The sequence below is a fragment of the Antechinus flavipes genome, chromosome 2, assembly GCF_016432865.1.
Source record: "Antechinus flavipes isolate AdamAnt ecotype Samford, QLD, Australia chromosome 2, AdamAnt_v2, whole genome shotgun sequence".
In the NCBI taxonomy this organism is placed as follows: domain Eukaryota; kingdom Metazoa; phylum Chordata; class Mammalia; order Dasyuromorphia; family Dasyuridae; genus Antechinus; species Antechinus flavipes.
Genome location: NC_067399.1, coordinates 263,947,018 through 263,967,008, shown reverse-complemented (window position 1 = coordinate 263,967,008; position 19,991 = coordinate 263,947,018). Strand labels below are relative to the sequence as shown.

At 36.0% G+C, this 19,991-nt stretch overlaps 2 protein-coding genes across 2 annotated transcripts in view; one reads left to right on the top strand and one right to left on the bottom strand.

Moving 5' to 3' along the window:
- RYR3 (ryanodine receptor 3) overlaps positions 1–8,703 on the top strand; it is a 438,620-nt gene extending 429,917 nt beyond the window's left edge. The window contains exons 90-91 of the mRNA XM_051973649.1: positions 6,205–6,256; positions 7,705–8,703. Coding sequence (XP_051829609.1) covers positions 6,205–6,256; positions 7,705–7,800 — 148 coding nt within the window. The 3' untranslated portion in view covers positions 7,801–8,703. The remainder of the gene's footprint in view (positions 1–6,204; positions 6,257–7,704) is intronic.
- A 114-nt stretch (positions 8,704–8,817) lies between these two features.
- Positions 8,818–19,991, bottom strand: part of AVEN (apoptosis and caspase activation inhibitor) — a 207,206-nt gene continuing 196,032 nt past the window's right edge. The window contains exons 5-7 of the mRNA XM_051973648.1: positions 12,640–12,735; positions 10,170–10,515; positions 8,818–9,368 (exon numbers count right to left, since the gene is read on the bottom strand). Coding sequence (XP_051829608.1) covers positions 9,250–9,368; positions 10,170–10,515; positions 12,640–12,735 — 561 coding nt within the window. The 3' untranslated portion in view covers positions 8,818–9,249. The remainder of the gene's footprint in view (positions 9,369–10,169; positions 10,516–12,639; positions 12,736–19,991) is intronic.

Genomic DNA, 19,991 nt, shown 5'->3' with positions numbered 1-19,991 from the left:
TTTACCTTGACTCTGTCTTGTCTCCCTATGTCAAATGTGTTTCTTGTAAACATATTGTAGAGTTCTAGTTTCTAATCCACTCTGCTATTTGTTACCATTTTATTGGAGAGCTCATCCCATTCACAATAACAATTATAATTATCAGCTCTGAATTTCCCTCCATCCTATTTTCTCACCCTATATACTTTTGTTCCCTTTTTCCACACAGTCCTTACTAGTTTTTTACCTACCCCCACTCATTACCTTATCTCCTATCTTCTCTATCTTCTTCTCTGACTTTTTTTTCCTAGTGTTTCTGTCCTACCTTCTAGCCTGCACTTCCCTTTTATTTCCTTTCTCCTTCTATTTCTTTATAGGGGTAGATAAATTTCTATATCCAACTGAATGATTAAGTCAATCCCACTTGAGCCAAAACTGATGAGATCAAGCTTCAGACAATGCTCATCCCTCTCTCTTTTCCCCCTAGATTGTAACAGGTCTTTTGAGCCTGTTGGTGTGGACTAATTGTCCCATTATACTTCCCCTTTTCTCTTTTTCCAGATCAGATTGTTTCCCATCCCTTAATCTCTTTTTCTTTGATGCCATCACATCAGAGTCCATTCACAATCACACTCTCAGACCATGTGATGCCCCCTCTGTCTGCCCCGATGTAAGATATATTTCACAAGAGTTACAATATTATTTTCCCATCTAGGGATGTAAACAGTTTAACCTTTAAATATATTTTTTCCTCTGTTTACCTTTCTATGATTCTTTTGAATCCTGTGTTTGTAGAATAAAATTTCAGTTTAATTCTGTTTTTTTTTTTCAAAAGAAATGATTAAAAGTCTTTTACTTCACTGAAGTTCCATCTCTTCCCCTGAAAATGATGTTCATTCTTGCTGGATAGTTCATTCTTGATTGTACCCCTAAGTCCCTTGCCTTCTGGAATATGGTATTTCAGGCCCTATTTATTGTAGAAGCTGCCAGATCCTGGTAATTCTGATTGTTGTAGCTTGATATTTGAATTGTTTTTGTCTGGCAGCTTGTAGTATTTTTTCCATGAGATTATAGTTCTGGGGTTTTGCAACAATATTCCTTGGGGTTTTCTGTAGTGTCCAGGCTAGCTTTCTGGAGGATCTCTCTGTAGTCTGTAGTCTGAGCTCGAGCTCACACACACGGGAGTCTGCTTATTTCAAGTCCTCTCAGCCCCTAAATACCTTAGTAAGATTACATCACCACAGCACTCATAGAATGTATCAACTGTAGAACCATTACATCATCATATCACACTAAGAGAACCATTATTTCATCAATCACACTGAGTAAGCACCCTGAGGTAAGTATCCTTGCTTCAAACAGAACACAGGTGGTCACACCCTCCTTGATTTCTCAAGAAAAGGTGTGAACACCAAGGGAAATGGAGAGCAAACCAGATATTGTCAGCCGGTTTCCTCTGGGTTACAGGGTCTTACAGTTTTCCTTGTGGGATCTCTTTCCAGAATTGATTGATGAATACTTTTCAATGACTATTTGCCCCTGTGGTTCTAGAATATCAGGGCAGTTTTCCTTGATGATCTCTTAAAAAATGCTATCCAGGTGTTTTTTTTTGTTGTTGTTGTTGGTCTCTACTGGATCTATTTTCCAAGTCAGCTATTTTTCCAATAAGGTATTTTATATTTTCTTCCACTTTTTCATTCCTTTTTTAGTTTGTTTGACTGATTCTGGATGTCTTCTATTTCATTTTAGTTCTTTAATGTGATTTTTTTTTCAATTAACTTTTTCATCTCTTTTTCCATTTGACTAATTCTACTTCTCAGGATGTTGTTTTCTTCAGTGGATTTTTTTTTTTTTTTGCATTTGGCCAATTGTATTTTTTAAGGAATTGGATTTTTTTTCCTTCAATTTTTCACCTTTTTGTTCCAAGTTGTTAACTCTCTCTTATATGCCTCTCATTTCTTTTATTTTTCTTCTACCTCTCTTATTTGTCTTTTAAAATCTTTTATGACCTCTTCCAAGAAGCCTCTTTGGCTTGAGACCAATTCATATCACTCTTTGAGATTTCCCCATGGGCATTTTGTCCTCCTCTGAGTTGGTGTTTTGGTCTTCCCTGTCATTATAGTAGGTTTTTACAGCGACCAGTCTTTCTGTTTCTTGGTCATTTTCTTTCTATCTCTTTTTTCCCCTTTTATGGTCGACCTCTGACCAAAGGGGACACTGTCCCAAGCTTCCCATGCAGCTCTGAGCCTTGGCTTTGAGCACAGGGGCTCCTGCTCTGCTGTGACCAAGACCCTCTCACTGGCTTTCCCAGACACCATCTGAGCTAGGCTGAACACACCTTTCACTCCCATGATACTGATGTTTCTTGAAGTCCTTCCAATTTATTTTGAGCTGGATGGAAAATGGTTTCATTCCAACAGACTCTGTTCAGAAGCTTGGTTTCATGTAGGTTTAGAGCGAAAGTGGGAGAGTCCAAGCAGCTTCCTGGCTTCACGCCACTATCTTGGTTGCCTCTGGAACTTCAGCTATTCTGTAATTAGGGTATCCTCTCCATTTCTAATATTTTTCTACCAGAAAAAGGGCTGCTAGAAATATTTTTGCAAATGTCTTTTCCCCTTTTTTATGATCTTTTTGAGAAACAGACTTAGTCATGAAATTGCTGGGTATGCACGTTGATTACCTTTTTGGCATAGGTTCAAATTGTTCTCCAGAATTGTTGGATCAGTCCACAATTCCACCAACAGTACATTAGTGTCTCAATCTTCCCACATTTACTTCAATATTTGTCATTTTGATTTTTTGTCATATTCTAATATCAGAATTACAAATATCACAAATCTGATAGGTGGTATCTTAGATTTGTCTTCATTTGCATTTCCTTAATCAAAAGTGATTTATAGCATTTCTTCATATGCCTATACATAACTTGATTTCTTCAACTGAAAATTCATATTCTTTGACCATTTTCAACTGGGGAAGGACTTGTGTTCTTGTAAATTTGACTGGCTTCTCTACATATTTGAGAAAAGGGGCCTTTATCAGACATTTGCTATAAAGATTACTTCCCAGATTTCTGCTTTCATTCTAATATTAGTTACATTAGTTTTGTTTGTACAAAAGCTTTTATAATTTATCAAAATTATATATTTTGCATTTGATAATGCTATCTCTTATTTGATTGGGATTTTTTTTTTCTTCCCACAGACAAGTAGACTATTCCTTGCTTTTCTAGTTTGCTTATGGTATCTAAAATCCTATTTGTCTCCTTAGTTTATTTTTTTGGTTAAATTTATCAAATTCTGAGAGGGGACAGTTGAGGTCTCCCATTAGTATAGTTTTGCTATTTCTTTCTATAACTTAATTTCGCCTGTAAGAGTTTGGATGCTACATTTCCATCTTCCCTTCCACTTTAATAGGTATTTTGTGTCTTTTCACGTGAATTAATTCACCCTATTCCATCTAACCCTTCCTTCTGCACCTAGTAGTGTAGTACTCTCCTCTTTTTCATCCCTTAATTTTCTAAATATCATCCCCTCAAATTCATCTTTTACCTATACTCTCTATGTATATATTTCTTCTGGCTATACTCTTAATGATATAATTTTTAAGAATTACAAATATCATCTTCTGTGTATGGAATGTAAACAATTTAGCCCTATTGAATACCTTACAATTCCCCTTTTTACTTATTTATGCTCCTCTTGGTCTTGATGTTAGAGTTCAGATTTTTGGTTTAATTATGGTCTTCACCTTATGAAAGCTTCTATTTCATTGAATGACCATTTTTCCCCTTGGCACATTATGCTTAATTCTCTCAAGTGATTCTTGTAGTCTTAGCTTCTTTGACTTCTGGAATACCATGTTTTATCACCTGTGATCCGTTCATATTGTATCTGCCAAGTCCTGCCAATTTGCTTAAATGGGGCTTGTTGCCAACAAGGAGTTTGTATTTGAGATAATTTAAGGGAATAATAGGGCTGAGTCAATGTTTTAAGTATAGGGGACCTGGGAAAATCTGCTGGTAGCTGGAAAGCACTCCATACCTAAAAAAGGGAATAATAAAAAAGGCCAGATCTCAGAGGAAAGGAGGAGGAGAGGGGATCAAGCAGCCAACTAGAAGAGCTGACTTTGCCAAAGACAAGGGCCATTCAAAGGAAAGCAAATTGGGTCAATGTAGATATTGTTTTGAGGCAGAATATGGAAAGAGGAACTAATGGCAAATGTCCTGTATGTTCTTCACAAAGTACAAGGTAATATGCTGAGATTGAGCTGGAAGAGGAAAAAGGGTTATTGGAATGATCATTCAGAAGAAATGAGCAGACAGCACTAGAGAAGGCGATAAGGTATGCAGGGCCTTCCTAAGAAAGTCATTTCCTTCAGGGCCAGAAAATGGGACACAGTGGGCGGTAAGGAGATCTAGGGTCTAGGGGAGAGCAGGAGCTGGGACTCTGCTTCTGGGAATAGGGGGTGATGGCCTCCACTTTCAAGCCCTGGTACTCACAGCCCAGTGATGACAAATGCTTCTAAGCATCTGGGTCAGTAAATAACTGATGTTCAGATCTTCATATCTTGGTGCCAGCTTCATTCCAAGATGATGGATAATGAGACAAAACTAGAAGTCATCTCCCCCATGGAACAAAATTGTACCTTCCAATTTCTGATTTCCCCAAAGCATATAGGCTTTTCAATGGGTATTGTTCTTTTAATGCTTTCAAATGGAAATGGGTTCCCAAAAGAGCAGACTCTCTGAGAGCTAGACTAAACTTGTACTTTGTAACTGCATTCCAGAATGAAGAGGACTGAAGCACTCTCATATAGTTATATGTAAGAACAAGAATAAGCTCCTGCCCTTCTTAGTATTGATGCCTTCAGGCCTGAGATCTCAGGATGACCAAGTCCTCCTTTTAGAAAGGCTTTGTGTAGAGTTGACAGGGAAAGATAATGCGGAATGTTGGAGGGGATGTGGGAAAACAGGGACACTGATACATTGTTGGTGGAATTGTGAACGCATCCAGCCATTCTGGAGAGCAATTTGGAACCATGCTCAAAAAGTTATCAAACTGTGCATACCCTTTGATCCAGCAGTGTTTCTACTGGGCTTATACCCCAAAGAGATCTTAAAGGAAGGAAAGGGACTTTTTTGTGCAAAAATGTTTGTGGCAGCCCTGTTTGTAGTGGCTAGAAGCTGGAAATTGAATGGATGCCCATCAATTGCAGAATGGTTGGGTAAATTGTGGTATATGAACGTTATGGAATATTATTGTTCTGTAAGAAATGACCAGCAGGATGAATACAGAGGACTGGCGAGACTTACATGAACTTGATGCTAAGTGAAATGAGCAGAACCAGTAGATTGTTATATACCTCAACAACGATACTGTGTGAGGATGTATTCTGATGGAAGTGGATCTCTTCGATAAAGAGAACTAATTCAGTTTCAATTGATCAAGGATGGACAGAAACAGCTACACCCAGAGAAAGAACACTGGGAAATGAATATAAACTGCTTGCATTTTAGTTTTTCTTCCCGGGTTATTTATACCTTCTGAATCCAATTCTCCCTGTGCAACAAGAGAACTGTTCGGTTCTGCAAACATATATTGTATTTATGATATATTGTAACCTATTGAACATGTAAAGGACTGCTTGCCATCTGGGGGAGGGGGTGGAGGGAGGAAGGGGAAAAATCGGAACAGAAGTGAGTGCAAGGGATAATGCTGTAAAAAATTACCCTGACATGGATTCTGTCAATAAAAAGTTATTTAAAAAAAGAAAACCCTAAAAAAAAAAAAAAAAAAAAAAAAAAAAAAAAAGGCTTTGTGAAAGAAATATCTTTCTATTATCTTGATGTTTGGTTAATATGATCCCTCTCTTATCCTGAGCTTCCATCTCCCACTTCACATATTGTCCCTAACTTCTGAGAAAATGGAAAGCAGTTGTTCTTCTAAAGAAAGTTGAATACTCTGATTTTTGAGGCTTGATTTTTTTCATTTGAAAATAAATTCTTGAGTTCTTAGATCTTGTGGCCTCTTTCTGTCCTTTATCCTAATTGTGAAAAGGATTAGAGAGAATGTAAAGAAGACTTTGGGTTGATGTTGAAATACATACATGAGCACATAGCCTGCTCTTGCCTCTCAGTGTTTTAAGCTAACTTTGATTTCATGGTAACATGAATTTTTACTGACATTTCCATATGTTTTTCTACTTCTCTCATCCTCATTTCAGGTTCTTTCTGATGTATCTGATTAATAAAGATGAAACAGAGCACACAGGTCAGGTGAGAGAAATTGTATTTTTAAATATCAATCACATTGTCTGCACACACACATATACACTTTCCTGGGAATGGGAAAGGACTACCCAGTTCTATTAAAGCACAAATGAAAGTCGACTGTTCATTCATCATTTATCTATCTCTCTGGTTTAAGCTCATCTTTGAATCATGGCCTCCTCTTTGTGAATGTATCTCCCTTGATTTTTAAGTGATTGAGTCTGTATACTAGATCCCTGAAAGTCTTAAAATAAGAAGTGTCACTCATATTTAACTTCCTAATCCCCATTATCTTAATATCCCTTATCTTGCCCCCATGTTTTCTTCAAGCAAGGAATGCAAGATTTATTTCAGTATTCAGTAGCTCCATCTGTTCCCTCCATGGCAAGGTGCAGTAGTGGAACTAGAGTTGGGTATAACTGTCCCCCACAGTCGGGAGTAAGAAAAGCAAATAGGAGGTAGATCACATAATAAAGAATCAGAACAAAACTGTATGAGAGAGACAGACTAAGTATTGAATGAATGAGAAAATATTTATAAAAGTTCTTCTAACATGCTAATAATCATTGCACTAAGATGCAAGGATTCAAAAAATAACAGCATAGACTGTACCCTCAAGAAGCTTACATTCAGGGAGGCAATCTATACAGAGGAGCATTGATTTGGAGAGTTAGTTGTTCAGTAAATATTGTAAGGATAATCAACTCTGAATGGTTCATAATCCTGATCAATCCAATGTGCAACCCACAATTTCAAAGGACTCATGACGAAACATGCTATCCCCTCTCCTGAGGGAGAATTGATAGATTCAGTACAATTTGAAGCAACTTTTTCTTTGGCTAAGGATACTGTGAAAATGTTTTACGTAACTATACATATTTGTAATGGATTTTTCTTCAGTTCTCAATGGGTGGTGAAGAGAGTGGATTTAGAATTGAAGAATTGAAGAAGAGAATTTAGAATTGAAATAAATAAAATTTTATTTATTGCAATTAAAATTTAAAAAAAAAAGAAAGCTACCTATTTGGTCAGTGGAACCATACATAGGGGAGCAAATTAACATACCCAGTACTACTGACAATACTGATTTGATTATAGTTCTGGAACTAAAATATGGAGTGATATGGATGCCCCAAAATGTAAGATGCTTGCCTTAATAACAGGCATCTGAGAAGATTATGAGAGTCACCAAAGTGGATATGGAATGAGGATAGAGTATAAAATGGCCAGGTTAGCTTTTTGTGTCATGAAAATGTACTGCTGAGGACTGTTACAGGTAGAAGGGATCCCCCTTTGCCCATTATGAAATGTCAGGTTCCAGCAAAACTTTTTCTGTGTCTAAGTCTAACCCACAGGGAAAAGAGACTATAAAACTAGGAGAAAAATGAGGATAATGGAATGCAAATATGTGGGACAAGAATGTAAAATAGGTATCCTTTGTTCAATTATTTCAGGAATCTTATGTCTGGAAGATGTACCAAGAAAGATGTTGGGATTTCTTTCCAGCTGGTGACTGCTTCCGTAAACAATATGAAGATCAGCTCGGATAACTGTGATAAGATAAAAGGAGATACCATATAACCAGCTGACTCTACAAAGGAACTCTGTAGCATGCGCCCATGCATACTACTTCAGCAGCCGTGTCTGAGAAACAAACACTTCTTCATCAAGGACCTCTCATAAACTGTGACTTCTAAAACTGATTGATTAGGCTTTTCGTGCCTAACAGATCCATGCTGTGGGACTTAACATCATCTATATTTTAAGGAGAGAGGAAGCTGTGTCAAAAAACTTAATTACTTTCCAGTTGTAAACAGAGTTAGGTTACTGGCATGGTTTTGAATCCCATCACTCTTTATGAGTTTGGTAAAAGTCAAAAGGGCTAAAAAAGTTTTTTAGTCTTAAATGCACAATATCTGAAACTTTAAAAAGAAAACTTTTGAACATCAAGTGATAATGTCTCCATTTGTTACTCATGTTCTGAACTTAAGAAATGTTTTAACTACAGTCAACTTTTCCCATGGTACTTGCTAGTGAATGTATCCAGATACAGCTTGAAAAGCTTTAAGCAGTTAAAAGAAATAGACAAAATTCAACACTTTATCGACACTGAAATATCGATTAAGTGCCTTAAAACTTCTGTAGACATAGCTATGCAAGTTTTTTATGTTAGTGTTTTAGATGGAAAGTTTCATTAATTAGTTGTACTGCTCTTCTATTTTAATGTATGAAACTGCACTTGAAGGTTATCTATTCTATATGATTCTGTCTATAGCAGCTAAGCAGTAGCTGTTATTAGAAAAAATGTACTGTATCAGAAACTGGAAATCTAAATTTTATGCCAAAATCAAATAAGGCTTCATGGTCCTTTGTAAGTAGTGAATCTGCTACATTTAGATGTTTCTCCTGAAATAAAACGAAGTGCCCCCTGCAATAAAACATTACAAACCAAAGTCCAGTATGACCTCATCTAATTTACCACATACTCTACCACTGGACATAACATGAAAATTGATAGAAATGACATGAGACAGAAAAGAACCAACACCAAGAATGAGGGGGGGAAATAGTTTTACCAGCATTTATAATTTATTTTTCCCAAATGCATATAGGCACCAATCATACCTTGTTCTTGTCACATCATGTTATTCAGCAGCATCTAATTTGCTTAAACAAATATTGGGGGCTAGGTGGAACCTGGATTTTACTATCAGCAGATGGGAAGCCCATGGGATGGGTGACAGCATTCCACTTGCTTAAGGAAGTTGGGTTATTAGAATTCTATGCCAGAAAGAATAACTGGAATGAGCCTCTGTAATTTATTATGCCAACTGTTATCTGAAATATAAGTGGGAGTCATACTACCATAACCATGCTGGACCACTGATTTGGGGTGTGCTATAAATAGCTCTTCCTCAAGGATTGCCTCATTCATGTCTCCCTTTAAATCCACCCATAAGTAACAGGGCAGCTCCAGCTCTGCAAGGAATTTTTTTTCTCTAAGAAATCATGCTGTCCAGCCAATCTTCAAGCTCTTCCTCAGTAACATTTTTGGATGTACATGGTGGTTGCTCAGATTCCAAACTCTTTTCTTCAGTCACAGAGAGTTCTTTAGGAACTGGGAAAATAAAAGTAATAAAACATGTCACCAATCTCTATCTGAGAACTGATAAGGCTTCCCTAGAGTTTGTTCCATGATACAAATTGGCCTTCTTTAAGTGCCTTTTGTACCATAAAAGCTTGATTACTGATGCAGATCATTCCTGCCCTCCCCAAACAGATGCAAAAACATCTAAGTAAATAATGATTAAAAAGGCTAATTCTGAAACAGGTTCACAAGTTCCTCTTATTGAATTAATATCCAAATAATTATTCCTTTCCTTTGCAGCAATCCTGGAAGTTAATGAAGTGTCTGATATTCAATGGGAAAAAGAGGAAACTGTATTAGGAGTCTGTCCAATTTATTTACTTTATAGCCAAAACAAATTATTTATGCACAAAATAAAAAGTACAAGTCCACAAAAAAATCCAATGCAAAAGGAGAGTTTCCAGAAGATACTGGTAGCATTTTGTAATGGAGAAATGTGGGTGATGGGCCTGTTCAGGTAAATATCTAATAGACCTGATGCTGAAAAAGACTAGCTACACTTTAAAGCACGGAGGACTTGAATTTAAAATCTGCAATAGTATTTGGATTATCTCCTAGTGAGAGACATGGTCTCAGAAAGGTCGGATCAGAGTGAAGCAAAGCTATAAATAAGTACAAAGAAAGATGCCAGGATACAGCCCTGGATCAATGTCAAACGCCACTGAGACTACGTATGCAAGACGAAACCAGAATGAGCCTACCTGTTTGCACTAATAAAATAAAGTAATAAGAATAGACTAGAGGAAGGAAAAAACAAAATCAAAGGCATACCATTTTCCTCTTGGACCATTTTTCCTTCCTTCTTGGCTCTGGGATCTTGATATGTCTGAGCTGTTAGAGTGTTATCTTCCTCTTTAACTGGAGCATCTAAATTTAGCAGCAGATCAAGTTCTTCATCTAGGTGGTCGACAGTCTGCTGCAGTGGTGGAGTGATTTTCTGAAAAGCTTCCGAAGAGCACGGCCTGGCTCCATCTTTCCCTGTGGGCCCCGGGCGGTTGGGAGCATCTGAGATCACATCAGAGCCTGGCCCCAAGGGCCATCTCATCTGCATACCCAGCCCCCTGCCATCTTCCATTTTCTTTGGTTTCATCTGGGGAAGCTCTAGAGGAGCTGTAGCCTTAGGAACCAAGAACAAAACTGAGCTGCCCAAGAGAACTGGTAATAAATACCACCTAGAACCAGCCTAAACATGTGTAAGTGGAAACACAACAAAAGGGACTCTGCCAAAGCCAGGGTAAAAGGTATAGTAGAAAAAGCAATTGAGGGGAGTCATGCTTTCTCTAGTTTTGTGAATACCCATCATCTAACTCTTCTAACACAGTTTGGTTCTTTTAAAAATTGGCTGTGATTATTCATATGTTAAAAATGGAATCAAATGCAAATCCATATGCAAAAATGTTTTAGGAGTCAGTTAATATCTATGGTATCTTATTAGAAAGTATGAGATCTGAAAGCTAGTCTAATAAAACTCTAGCTAATTCAAAAGTTTTCCTCCCCATTTCATGATGAGATAACCATGACCTGAGTTCTTATCACTGTAAGTGTTCAATATCTCAGAAAACAGCCTATTGTACTTTAAAGCAACTTTTGGACAGTTAGAATTTTTAGACAATTAGCAAAATTCTTCCCAAATTGAGTTAGATTCTATTTTCCTATAACTGGTACTAGCCCTTTGAATCCACAAGAATAAGACTAATAATGATCCCTTTGGACCCCAAACTTCAAATACTTGAAGATAATTATCATGCCTCATCTAAAATTTCTCTTCTTTAAGTTAAGTATCCCCACATAACCAGCATCTGGAAATTATGTCATTTAAGAAAACAGTTCATCATTCCTACTCACTCTTGGCTGGAGGAGCTTCAGTATTTTCCTCAGATTGGATGCCCAAAATTGAATATAATACTCCACAAAATTTAACTCTTTCCCTTTTCCTAGACATTACACTTTAAGTAATGTTGCCTAAGATAGCATTCAGTTTTTCCTTTTTCAGCAGCCACTTCATATTTCTGGCTCATATACAGCAAAACAAAAAAAATTAAAACTCCTAAATCTTTTTCATATGAACTGAACATTCCCTTCAAGTGAAGGCTTTCCATACTAACCTGCATAATACATAAAACATTCCTCCCACCTCAACTACTGAATCAGGTTAAGTAGGGTTCTATAAATAACTTATAGAAAAAGCAAAAAGGATTACAGCTTGTATTCTGCAAGATTTCCATAAGAAGAGCCATATCTATCTTTGGTAATACAATATTTCTATTATGTTTGTGTTTGCTTAATAATATCTTTATGCATAAATCTTCAATGTCATTAAAAAATTGAATGTCACCCATAATAAGTCATGAGTAAAATGAATACAGGACATTCAGTGTATAGTACAAAGATAAGTTGGCCAAAGTTCCAAACAGAAGCCATAATCAGCTTCCATTCTCCTCGTTGTGATTCTTCAAATGTCATAATGGTTACCACATTGACACTATACTAAACACAGTGATCACTATTCAAGGACCCCTTCAAGGTCATGGGATTTATTTTGAGAGCTTTTTTCACCAAATTTCCAAAGTTCTAGTCTTACAGCTATACATTTATTCTAATACCTCCCCATTGCAACAGCCTATGTTTTCAAAGAACACTTATGTCTCAGGGAACATCTTTGCCATTTAGTTTTACTTCAATGTATAACAAATATGGCCCTTTGTAAATGAAAGCAGATCTGCTGTAGCACAGCCCTCCCTGTCTTTTCATCCTCTTCTTTGCCAATCTCCAACTACTATGAGCTTAGCTTTTGCATCCCAGCTGGTAATAGTTTCTCTGAACTAAAGTGACCTCTAAGGCCTTTTTAGGTCTAATAGTCTGTGACTCATTCCTTCCTAACTTGTAGTCCTTCTCCCCTCTATTGCCAAAACACTATTATATATGGCACAGATGATATTCCCTGCAAAATCTCAATGGTAAGGAAAGAAAAGAGTAGCAGGAAGGCTCACAGACACTTGTGCCCTTAGTCTTGGGATAACATAAGTTACAATGCAATGCCCTTAGTCTTGGGATAACATAAGTTACAATGCAATGCAATAACTTGTTGATGAAACATTTTAAGCAATATTGATGGCAAGAATAGACTCAAAACAACAGTCACAAGGCATTTGCTCTTGGCAGGAGGGCTGGGAAGAATAGGGCCTCCTCTCTCCTGTGCTTCTGTCCTCAAACCTAAATATGTAAATAATGTAAATATCACCTGGACTAACTCAGCAGCCACGTTCAGTCGGAGGGACAGAGGCAGTTCTTGAAGGGCTCGGACCAGTGACTCACAGTCCACATAAAGGGCTGAGATCTATAGCATAAAATAGAATGAAGATGAGGATTAAATTATAACCTTCTGAAAATAAAAGGAAAGAATGTAACAGGAAGAAATTATATAAGTTAAATCACTCATGAGTGACTTTGTTTTGGATTCTTGCTTATTTTCTACCATACTCAAAGATTTATGATTGTCACCTTGCAGGACCTGTGTTCATATTATGACAGCATTAAGATAAGGAATACCAAAAAAGGCTATGTGGGGGGAACTTTCATTAAAGGTAATGAGGAAAAAAAAAAAAAAAAAATATATATATATATATATATATAGAGAGAGAGAGAGAGAGAGAGAGAGAGAGAGAGAGAGAGAGAGAGAGAGAGAGAGAAAGAGAAATCAGTCTCTATCAGCCAGGGAAATACTAGCAAAAGTCCCTGGTTATAGAGGAACCTCCTAGCATCACTGGCTAAATCATAATCCAGGTAACTTCATCGAGTCAACTGGACACTCTCTGTCATCCAGATCATCTTGTAGTGGGAGACAGGCAGTAGTCACTCCCTTGTTGCGCAAGTCGAACATATACTTTCACTAGCTGGGTTTGGATGGCTTCAAAGTCCAGCCATGAGCCAAGTTCCGACTCAGAGCATTTCCTTATTCCCTCAGCGATGAGCACTATCTTCATCCACAAATCATCTTCTGTGTTTTATCTCCCTAAGAGGAAGGGAACTCCTTGAAGGCAAGGGCTGGTTTCTGGTTTTGTTTTGTAGGCCAGAGCCAAGACCAAGGTAGAGTTTACACTTAGATGCTTGTTAATCTCCTATGGTTTTATCACAAAGAGTTGGAAGTGACTGAAATGACTGAACAACAAAACAAATGGGACACCCGTGCGTCCCCCCTCCCCCCAGCTGGCTGGAAGCCAAGAGGGGCAGCATGAGTGTTCTGAAGCACATCCAGACTCTGCTAACACAGGGTGAGTGGGGCTTTCTGGAATGCCCTGCAGGGCAAAGCTGCAGGCTGGAGGGTAGTCAGAAGGCACCTGGTAACCTTGTCTTTCTCACTGATGGTGCAGGTGAAGAAAGCAAGGAAATGCTGCAGCAGGAAGAGCCCTCAAACCCTCCCCACGCCAGGCCCACACGGAGCCCATGAAACAAACCTCAATTCTTGGTGTCAGCATCTGTTTGTTCAGTTTAAATGAAGAATGTTGGAGTCTATGACCTTAATTCAAAAAGTCAAAGAATCAAGTCCATGTGTAGTTGAGACACAGCCCATTGATCATCAATGCTTCATTTGGACATGAACCCAGTGGTAAAATCTTTCAATAGAACAAAATCTTTTATAGAATAAAGAGGCAAGGACAAAGACTAGGTTTGCAGTTGCAAAGCAGAAGGAGAGAAAGACTGAAAACAGTTTATAATCAGATAAAGGATGATATAAATGAAACACTTGTGAGATATGGCAAGATCAAAAAAAGTATAATCATCCCTGTATAGCTGTGATGGGATAGAGTAATTTTAGAAGTAAATTTAGGAGTAAATTTAGAAATTTAGAAGTAATTTTAGAAGTTTGAGGCAGTATCGAGAGGTATGTGAAGTCCCCTAGTACAAAAGTAGGAATTGAGGAGAAAAAGAGTGTGAATCAGGCATTGAACTCATTGAAGAAAGAAGGAAAATGTTCTGGAAGGTATTAGACAAAAGCCATCAGAATCTTGACTGGGTGATAAATACAGATTAAAACGATCAATTGAATACAATTGAAAGAAAGAAAGTTTACTGAGTAATGGTGGTAGAGGGAGAACCAGGAGTAATAATAAAGAGCAAGGAATGTTCACACTCCACAACTACAGTCAGTGAGGAGGAGAAAGAGAGTAATGGATAAAAATACAATCAGGGCTGAAAGGTTAGCTAAGGAAGCTAGGTCACCAGGAATGAGCTAAGTTTCAGCGATTGCAAGAGGGTGAAGGAAACAAGAGAGGAAAAAGTTTAAGATAAAAACAAATCTGTTACCTGTACTGAAATATGGCTAATATGGAAATATGTTCTATATGTGTGTGTGAATGCATATAGACACAGACACTATATGTATATACATATATGGTATAAATATATATTTACCATATCTCCTTTTCTCTTTCAGAGCCATAAGGCTTCACTGTGCCCAACATCCTTCAGTTTCATACTATGTACTTAATGAGTCACTGGACATACAGTCCAGATTTTTTCTGGAATTATTGTTCACACTAATTATACAAATGCTCAGTAAGTACCTATTAAATGCAGGGCACTATGTTAAGTGGTTAAGAAATTGGTTCAAAGTTTATAAAGAAAATTGTGTCTCATGAAATTAGACACTAATATGGAAACAGTCGACAATGGTAACTATAATATACAATGTTACACATTACAACACATCACAAAATCTATGTAAGATCCAAAGGAGAGAAGTTTTTGCTAACAAGAAGATCATAATGAAAGTGGAGGCATCTGACTTAGACTTGAAAAGAAGTATTAAGAATTTAATAAGAGAAGAGGGAGAGGGAGGATATTCTAAGCACCATATCTAGAAGTAGGATAATGTGGGTTAGGTTCGGGAGGCAAGAGAACTGACAGGTCAGTAAAAGCAGACAGATATATGTGAGGCAATTAAGGATAGAAAGATGGAATAGAACAAGATTGTTAGGTAGTGAACAGAATATATATCGTCATTTACACCTGTTTATTGATACTCTATCAATTTATCTAATTCAACTAACTTCTTTTTGTTCTTTTTAATTAATTAATTTAGAAAAAAGAAAAAATGCCACATGCACAACGAAACATGAGGGATTCAAAATATAAATCAATAATTTTTTTTTTTTTTTTGTCAAGAAAGCCTATAGGTTTTCTTTTGTTTTCTGCTGTGCACTTTTAACTTTATTCTGCCTTCTGCCTCTCCCCTTCCCAAAAAGGCTACAATTAAGTGTGGATATAGTGATGCACACAGACACACACACATACAGAGATATACACATATCATAAATGCACATAGATATCTATAATCATATTTATACATATATATACATTCATATACATGCATGTAAGATTATATTTTTCTTGTTTGTCCTCTGTTTCTCTGAAGGTGGCTAACATCTTCCTTCATAAGACCAAGTCTTTCCATATTTTTCTAAATCTATCAACTCATCATTTTCTATACTACAGCAATATTCAAAAACCTTATACATTGTTATTTTAAATAGTCCAAAATAATATTAATATGGTTGATGGACCATATTATTTTGCACTTTTTGATGAAATCTGTTTTAGTTTTAACTTTGAGATCAAGATTATTACCCCTGCTTTTTGTAACCTAATAAATTCTACTCCAGATATTTATTACATTTGTGTATGTCTCTTATTTCTTATCCCTCCTAATTCTCTACTTTATTTCTATCCGCATCTTGCTTTTCTATGACTTAATCAATACCCCTTAAATTCTCCCCACCCTTTCCTCTTGCCCTCTTGTTTCTGTCTGAATTTAGAAGACTTTTATAGCCTTCTAAATGTATATTTTATCTTATTCTCTCTTTATCTTACTCCCATTAACCTACACACCCTTCTATAATTCCCCATCTTATTTCTTATTTTCTTATAAATTTGAAAGACTTTTATTCTCTTATAAATGTATATGTTGTTCTCTTTTTAAACCAGATCTGATATAAAGTTCCCTCTAAAAATCTTTCCTTTATCCTCTCCACTCTCCCTATCCCTTTGGCCTCTTATTTCTTTCTGAGTTTGGAGGACTTTTCTACCCTTCTAGATATAAATATATTCAGATATAGCTGTAAATAGATGTAGATATACATCTATCAGTATGTATGTATGTATGTATGGTTCCCTCTTTAACCAATTCCTAATGAGAGAAAGGTTCCAAAACAGTCCACTTCTCCCAATTAATTCCTGTGTCAGTTCTTCTTGCACCTCTTCTATAAGATAATTACTTTTTTTATCTTTTCCTACTCAGTTTTGCTTTTTTTAGAATCATATCATACTCAGCTCTACCCTAGTTTTTCTTTTGAATTACCCAATTACAAATGACAATCTTAGAATACAGTTTATATTTCCACATATAAAAACTAAACAGTTTGTCCTTATTGAATCCCTTATAATTAATTTTTGAGGTTTACTTTCTATTTCACTTGGATCTTATGTCAAATTTTATTTTATGTTTAGATCTTTTTGTAACAAAATCCTGAAAGTCTGACAGTCCATTGAATATGCGAAACTTAGTTACTAGATATGATATTTTCAACTGTAATCCCAGGTTTTTTGCTCTTGGATATATAGTGTTCCAATACCTACTGTCTTTTAACATAGCCACTGCTAAATCTTGTGTGATTCTGATTGTGACTTATTTAAAATTTTTTTTCTTGTTGCTCATAATGCTTTCTCCTTGAATTGGGGGCTTCAGAAATTGATTATGATATTTCTATACATTTTCCTTATAGGATTTCTTTCAGATGGTGAATTAGTTTATTTATTTGTTTATTGCATTAAATTCAAAATAGAAAAAATAGAAAAAAGAAAAGGAAAATTAAAACAAAACAAAATGTCATGTGCTCAACAGAATATCAGGGAGGATTCAAAATATATAATAAGTTTCTATTTCAAAGCATATATAACAATAGAAGAAATTATATTCACAAATGTTCATCTTTTTTTTGTTTCCTTGTAGGTTGTTCTCAGTGGATTTTTTTCCTATTTCTATTATCCCCTCTTGTTCTAAAACTTCAGGACAATTTAATTATCTCTGTATTATTGAGAATCTTTTTTGGATTATAGCTTTCAGGTAAATCGATTGTTTTTCTTACATGATATTTCAAATTCTCTTCTATTTTTTTCATTCTTTATATTTTGTTTTATAATTTCACTGGCCCAATTCTAATTTTCAAGAAATCATTTTCTTCCTTAAGATTCTGGATCTCCTATTCCAGTTGGGTGACTTTCTTCTCATAATCTTCTTGTTTTTCTTGATTTTTTTTCCTTACTCTCTTGCATTTGATTTTTAAAGCTTTTTTTAAAATTCTTCTACAAATTCTTTTGGGGCAGATGACCACCTGACATTATTTTTTTGGGGTAGGAGAGGATTTTTTCTGCTTCAGCATCCTCCTCTGATAATGAACCCATCTTCTCTTATTTCTATAATAACTTTCTATGATTAGATTCTTTCTCCTTTGCTTGTTTACTTTTTTTTTAAAACAGGAACTTATTGTAATCACTTCTAGTTTTCCATTATAGGGGATGATGTCTCTGGCCTCAGATTCCTCTTTAGTTTTCCCTTCTGGACAGCTATCCACATCCCAGTTCCACTGCACTCACTAGTCATGTGCTATTTCTTTCTTTCCAGAAGAGATTCTTCTCGATCTTCCCCCACTCAGTTGCTCATTTCCCCACATAGTCTAGGAAGTGAAAGTTCTGCTACCTGAGGCTGAGGCTACCTCCCAACCCAGCTAGCCACAGGCTCCCAGCTTGCTTTTTCAGAGGAGCTAGCCTGAAGATGTTTATATTTCACAGGGCCAAACCAATATCCTGGGATTTTTCTTTGGGTCTTCTCAGATTGTTTCCAGGAGAATCACTTTTCTATTCCAACTCTTGTTTATTTTTACCACTGTTATGTTCACCAGGAAGCACTATTTTGTCTTGTTTGGAGGGAAAATCTGGAGAGCTTAGAATTTTCTGACCTACTCTGCCATCTTCCCAAAATCTTCTGATTTTTCTTAATTTTCTTAAAGACTGTCTAGTCATTATTGACAGCCTCAAAGTTTATAAATGCTTGCAGCTAATTGTGCCATTTTTAAGCTACTTGATAACAGGTAATAACATTAAGTTCCCAGTGAAACACAATTGAAAGTCACCCAAGACATATATAGTTCTGGTGCTTGATAAAAATGACTTACACATTGGTAACTAGTTTTTTTCTATCTGTTACAATATAATCAATTTCTGATTTCAGAGAGGCCTGGAGAGACTTATATGAACTGATACTGAGTGAAATGAACAGAACCAAGAGATCACTGTATATGGCAACAGCAAGATTATATGAAGATCAATTCTGATGGACGGTGACTCTTTTCAACAATGACATTCCAGTTCCAATGGTCTTGAGAGGAAGAGGGGCAACTACACCCAGAGAGAGAACAGGGGGAACTGAGTTTAGATCACAGCTTTTTGTTATCATGTGCTGGCATTTTGTTTTCTTTCTCATTTTTATTCCCTTTTGATCTGATTTTTCTTGTGCAGTGCAATAATTATATAAATCTCTCTCTCTCTCTTTCTGTGTGTGTGTGTGTGTGTGTGTGTGTATGTATGTATGTATAAATAAAATTTAACATATATTTTTTAACTTATTTAATGTATATTGGATTATTTGCCATTTAGGAGAGAGGGTAGGGGAAAGGGGGTGAAATTTGGAACAAAAAATTTTGCAGAGGCCAATATTGAAAAATATCCATGTATATGTTTTGAAAATAAAAAGCTTTAAAATATATATAATATTTATATATGTTTATTATATATTATATATTATAATTATATATTGTATTTATTATATATATTACATATGTAATAAAAATATAATAAATAAAAAATATATAATATATAATTAAAAATATATAATACATAATTTTATTTGGGGCTTTTTAGTTTATAGATGATTTAAAAACTGGGTTGTTGTTTTTTAGCAGATTCTGCCCTTTATTGTGGTTCTCTGTCTCCACAGCTGCAGAAGCATATTCTTACACAGAACATTTTTCTTTGTTTCATGTGTTGCCATTGCCAAATAATTCATCGTCATCCCCTATACCAAATACGCTATTTTTTCTACAAAGTGCTGTGTGACTGTTTCCATGATTGAGTTCTTCTTGCCTATATGGCAGGTCAGCATTGTAATAGCATGGTAGAGCTAGAATCTGGGGCTCTAATCTCTGTTGCTCAGTCTGTTAAGTGAACCAGTTTACCTCTTCTAATGCTCTTGGAAAAGTCTATGACTAATTATTAGATAACCGTATTTTAACCCTAAAAAGAGGTAGGTGATCAGCAGTCCCTGATAATTTTCCACGTAGCCATATTTTAGTGTCCTTATTTGAAAGAAGGGAGAACACTTGTTTAATAACCTATATAGCAAGGTTTGGTAAAAATCCTATTTAACAATTTATCAGAGCTCTTTGAAAGAAAAATTCAATAGAAAAAAAAAAAAAACCACTATACTATTAGGAACATTATAATACACTGGGTATTAGGGACACTCAATGAAAAGTATTA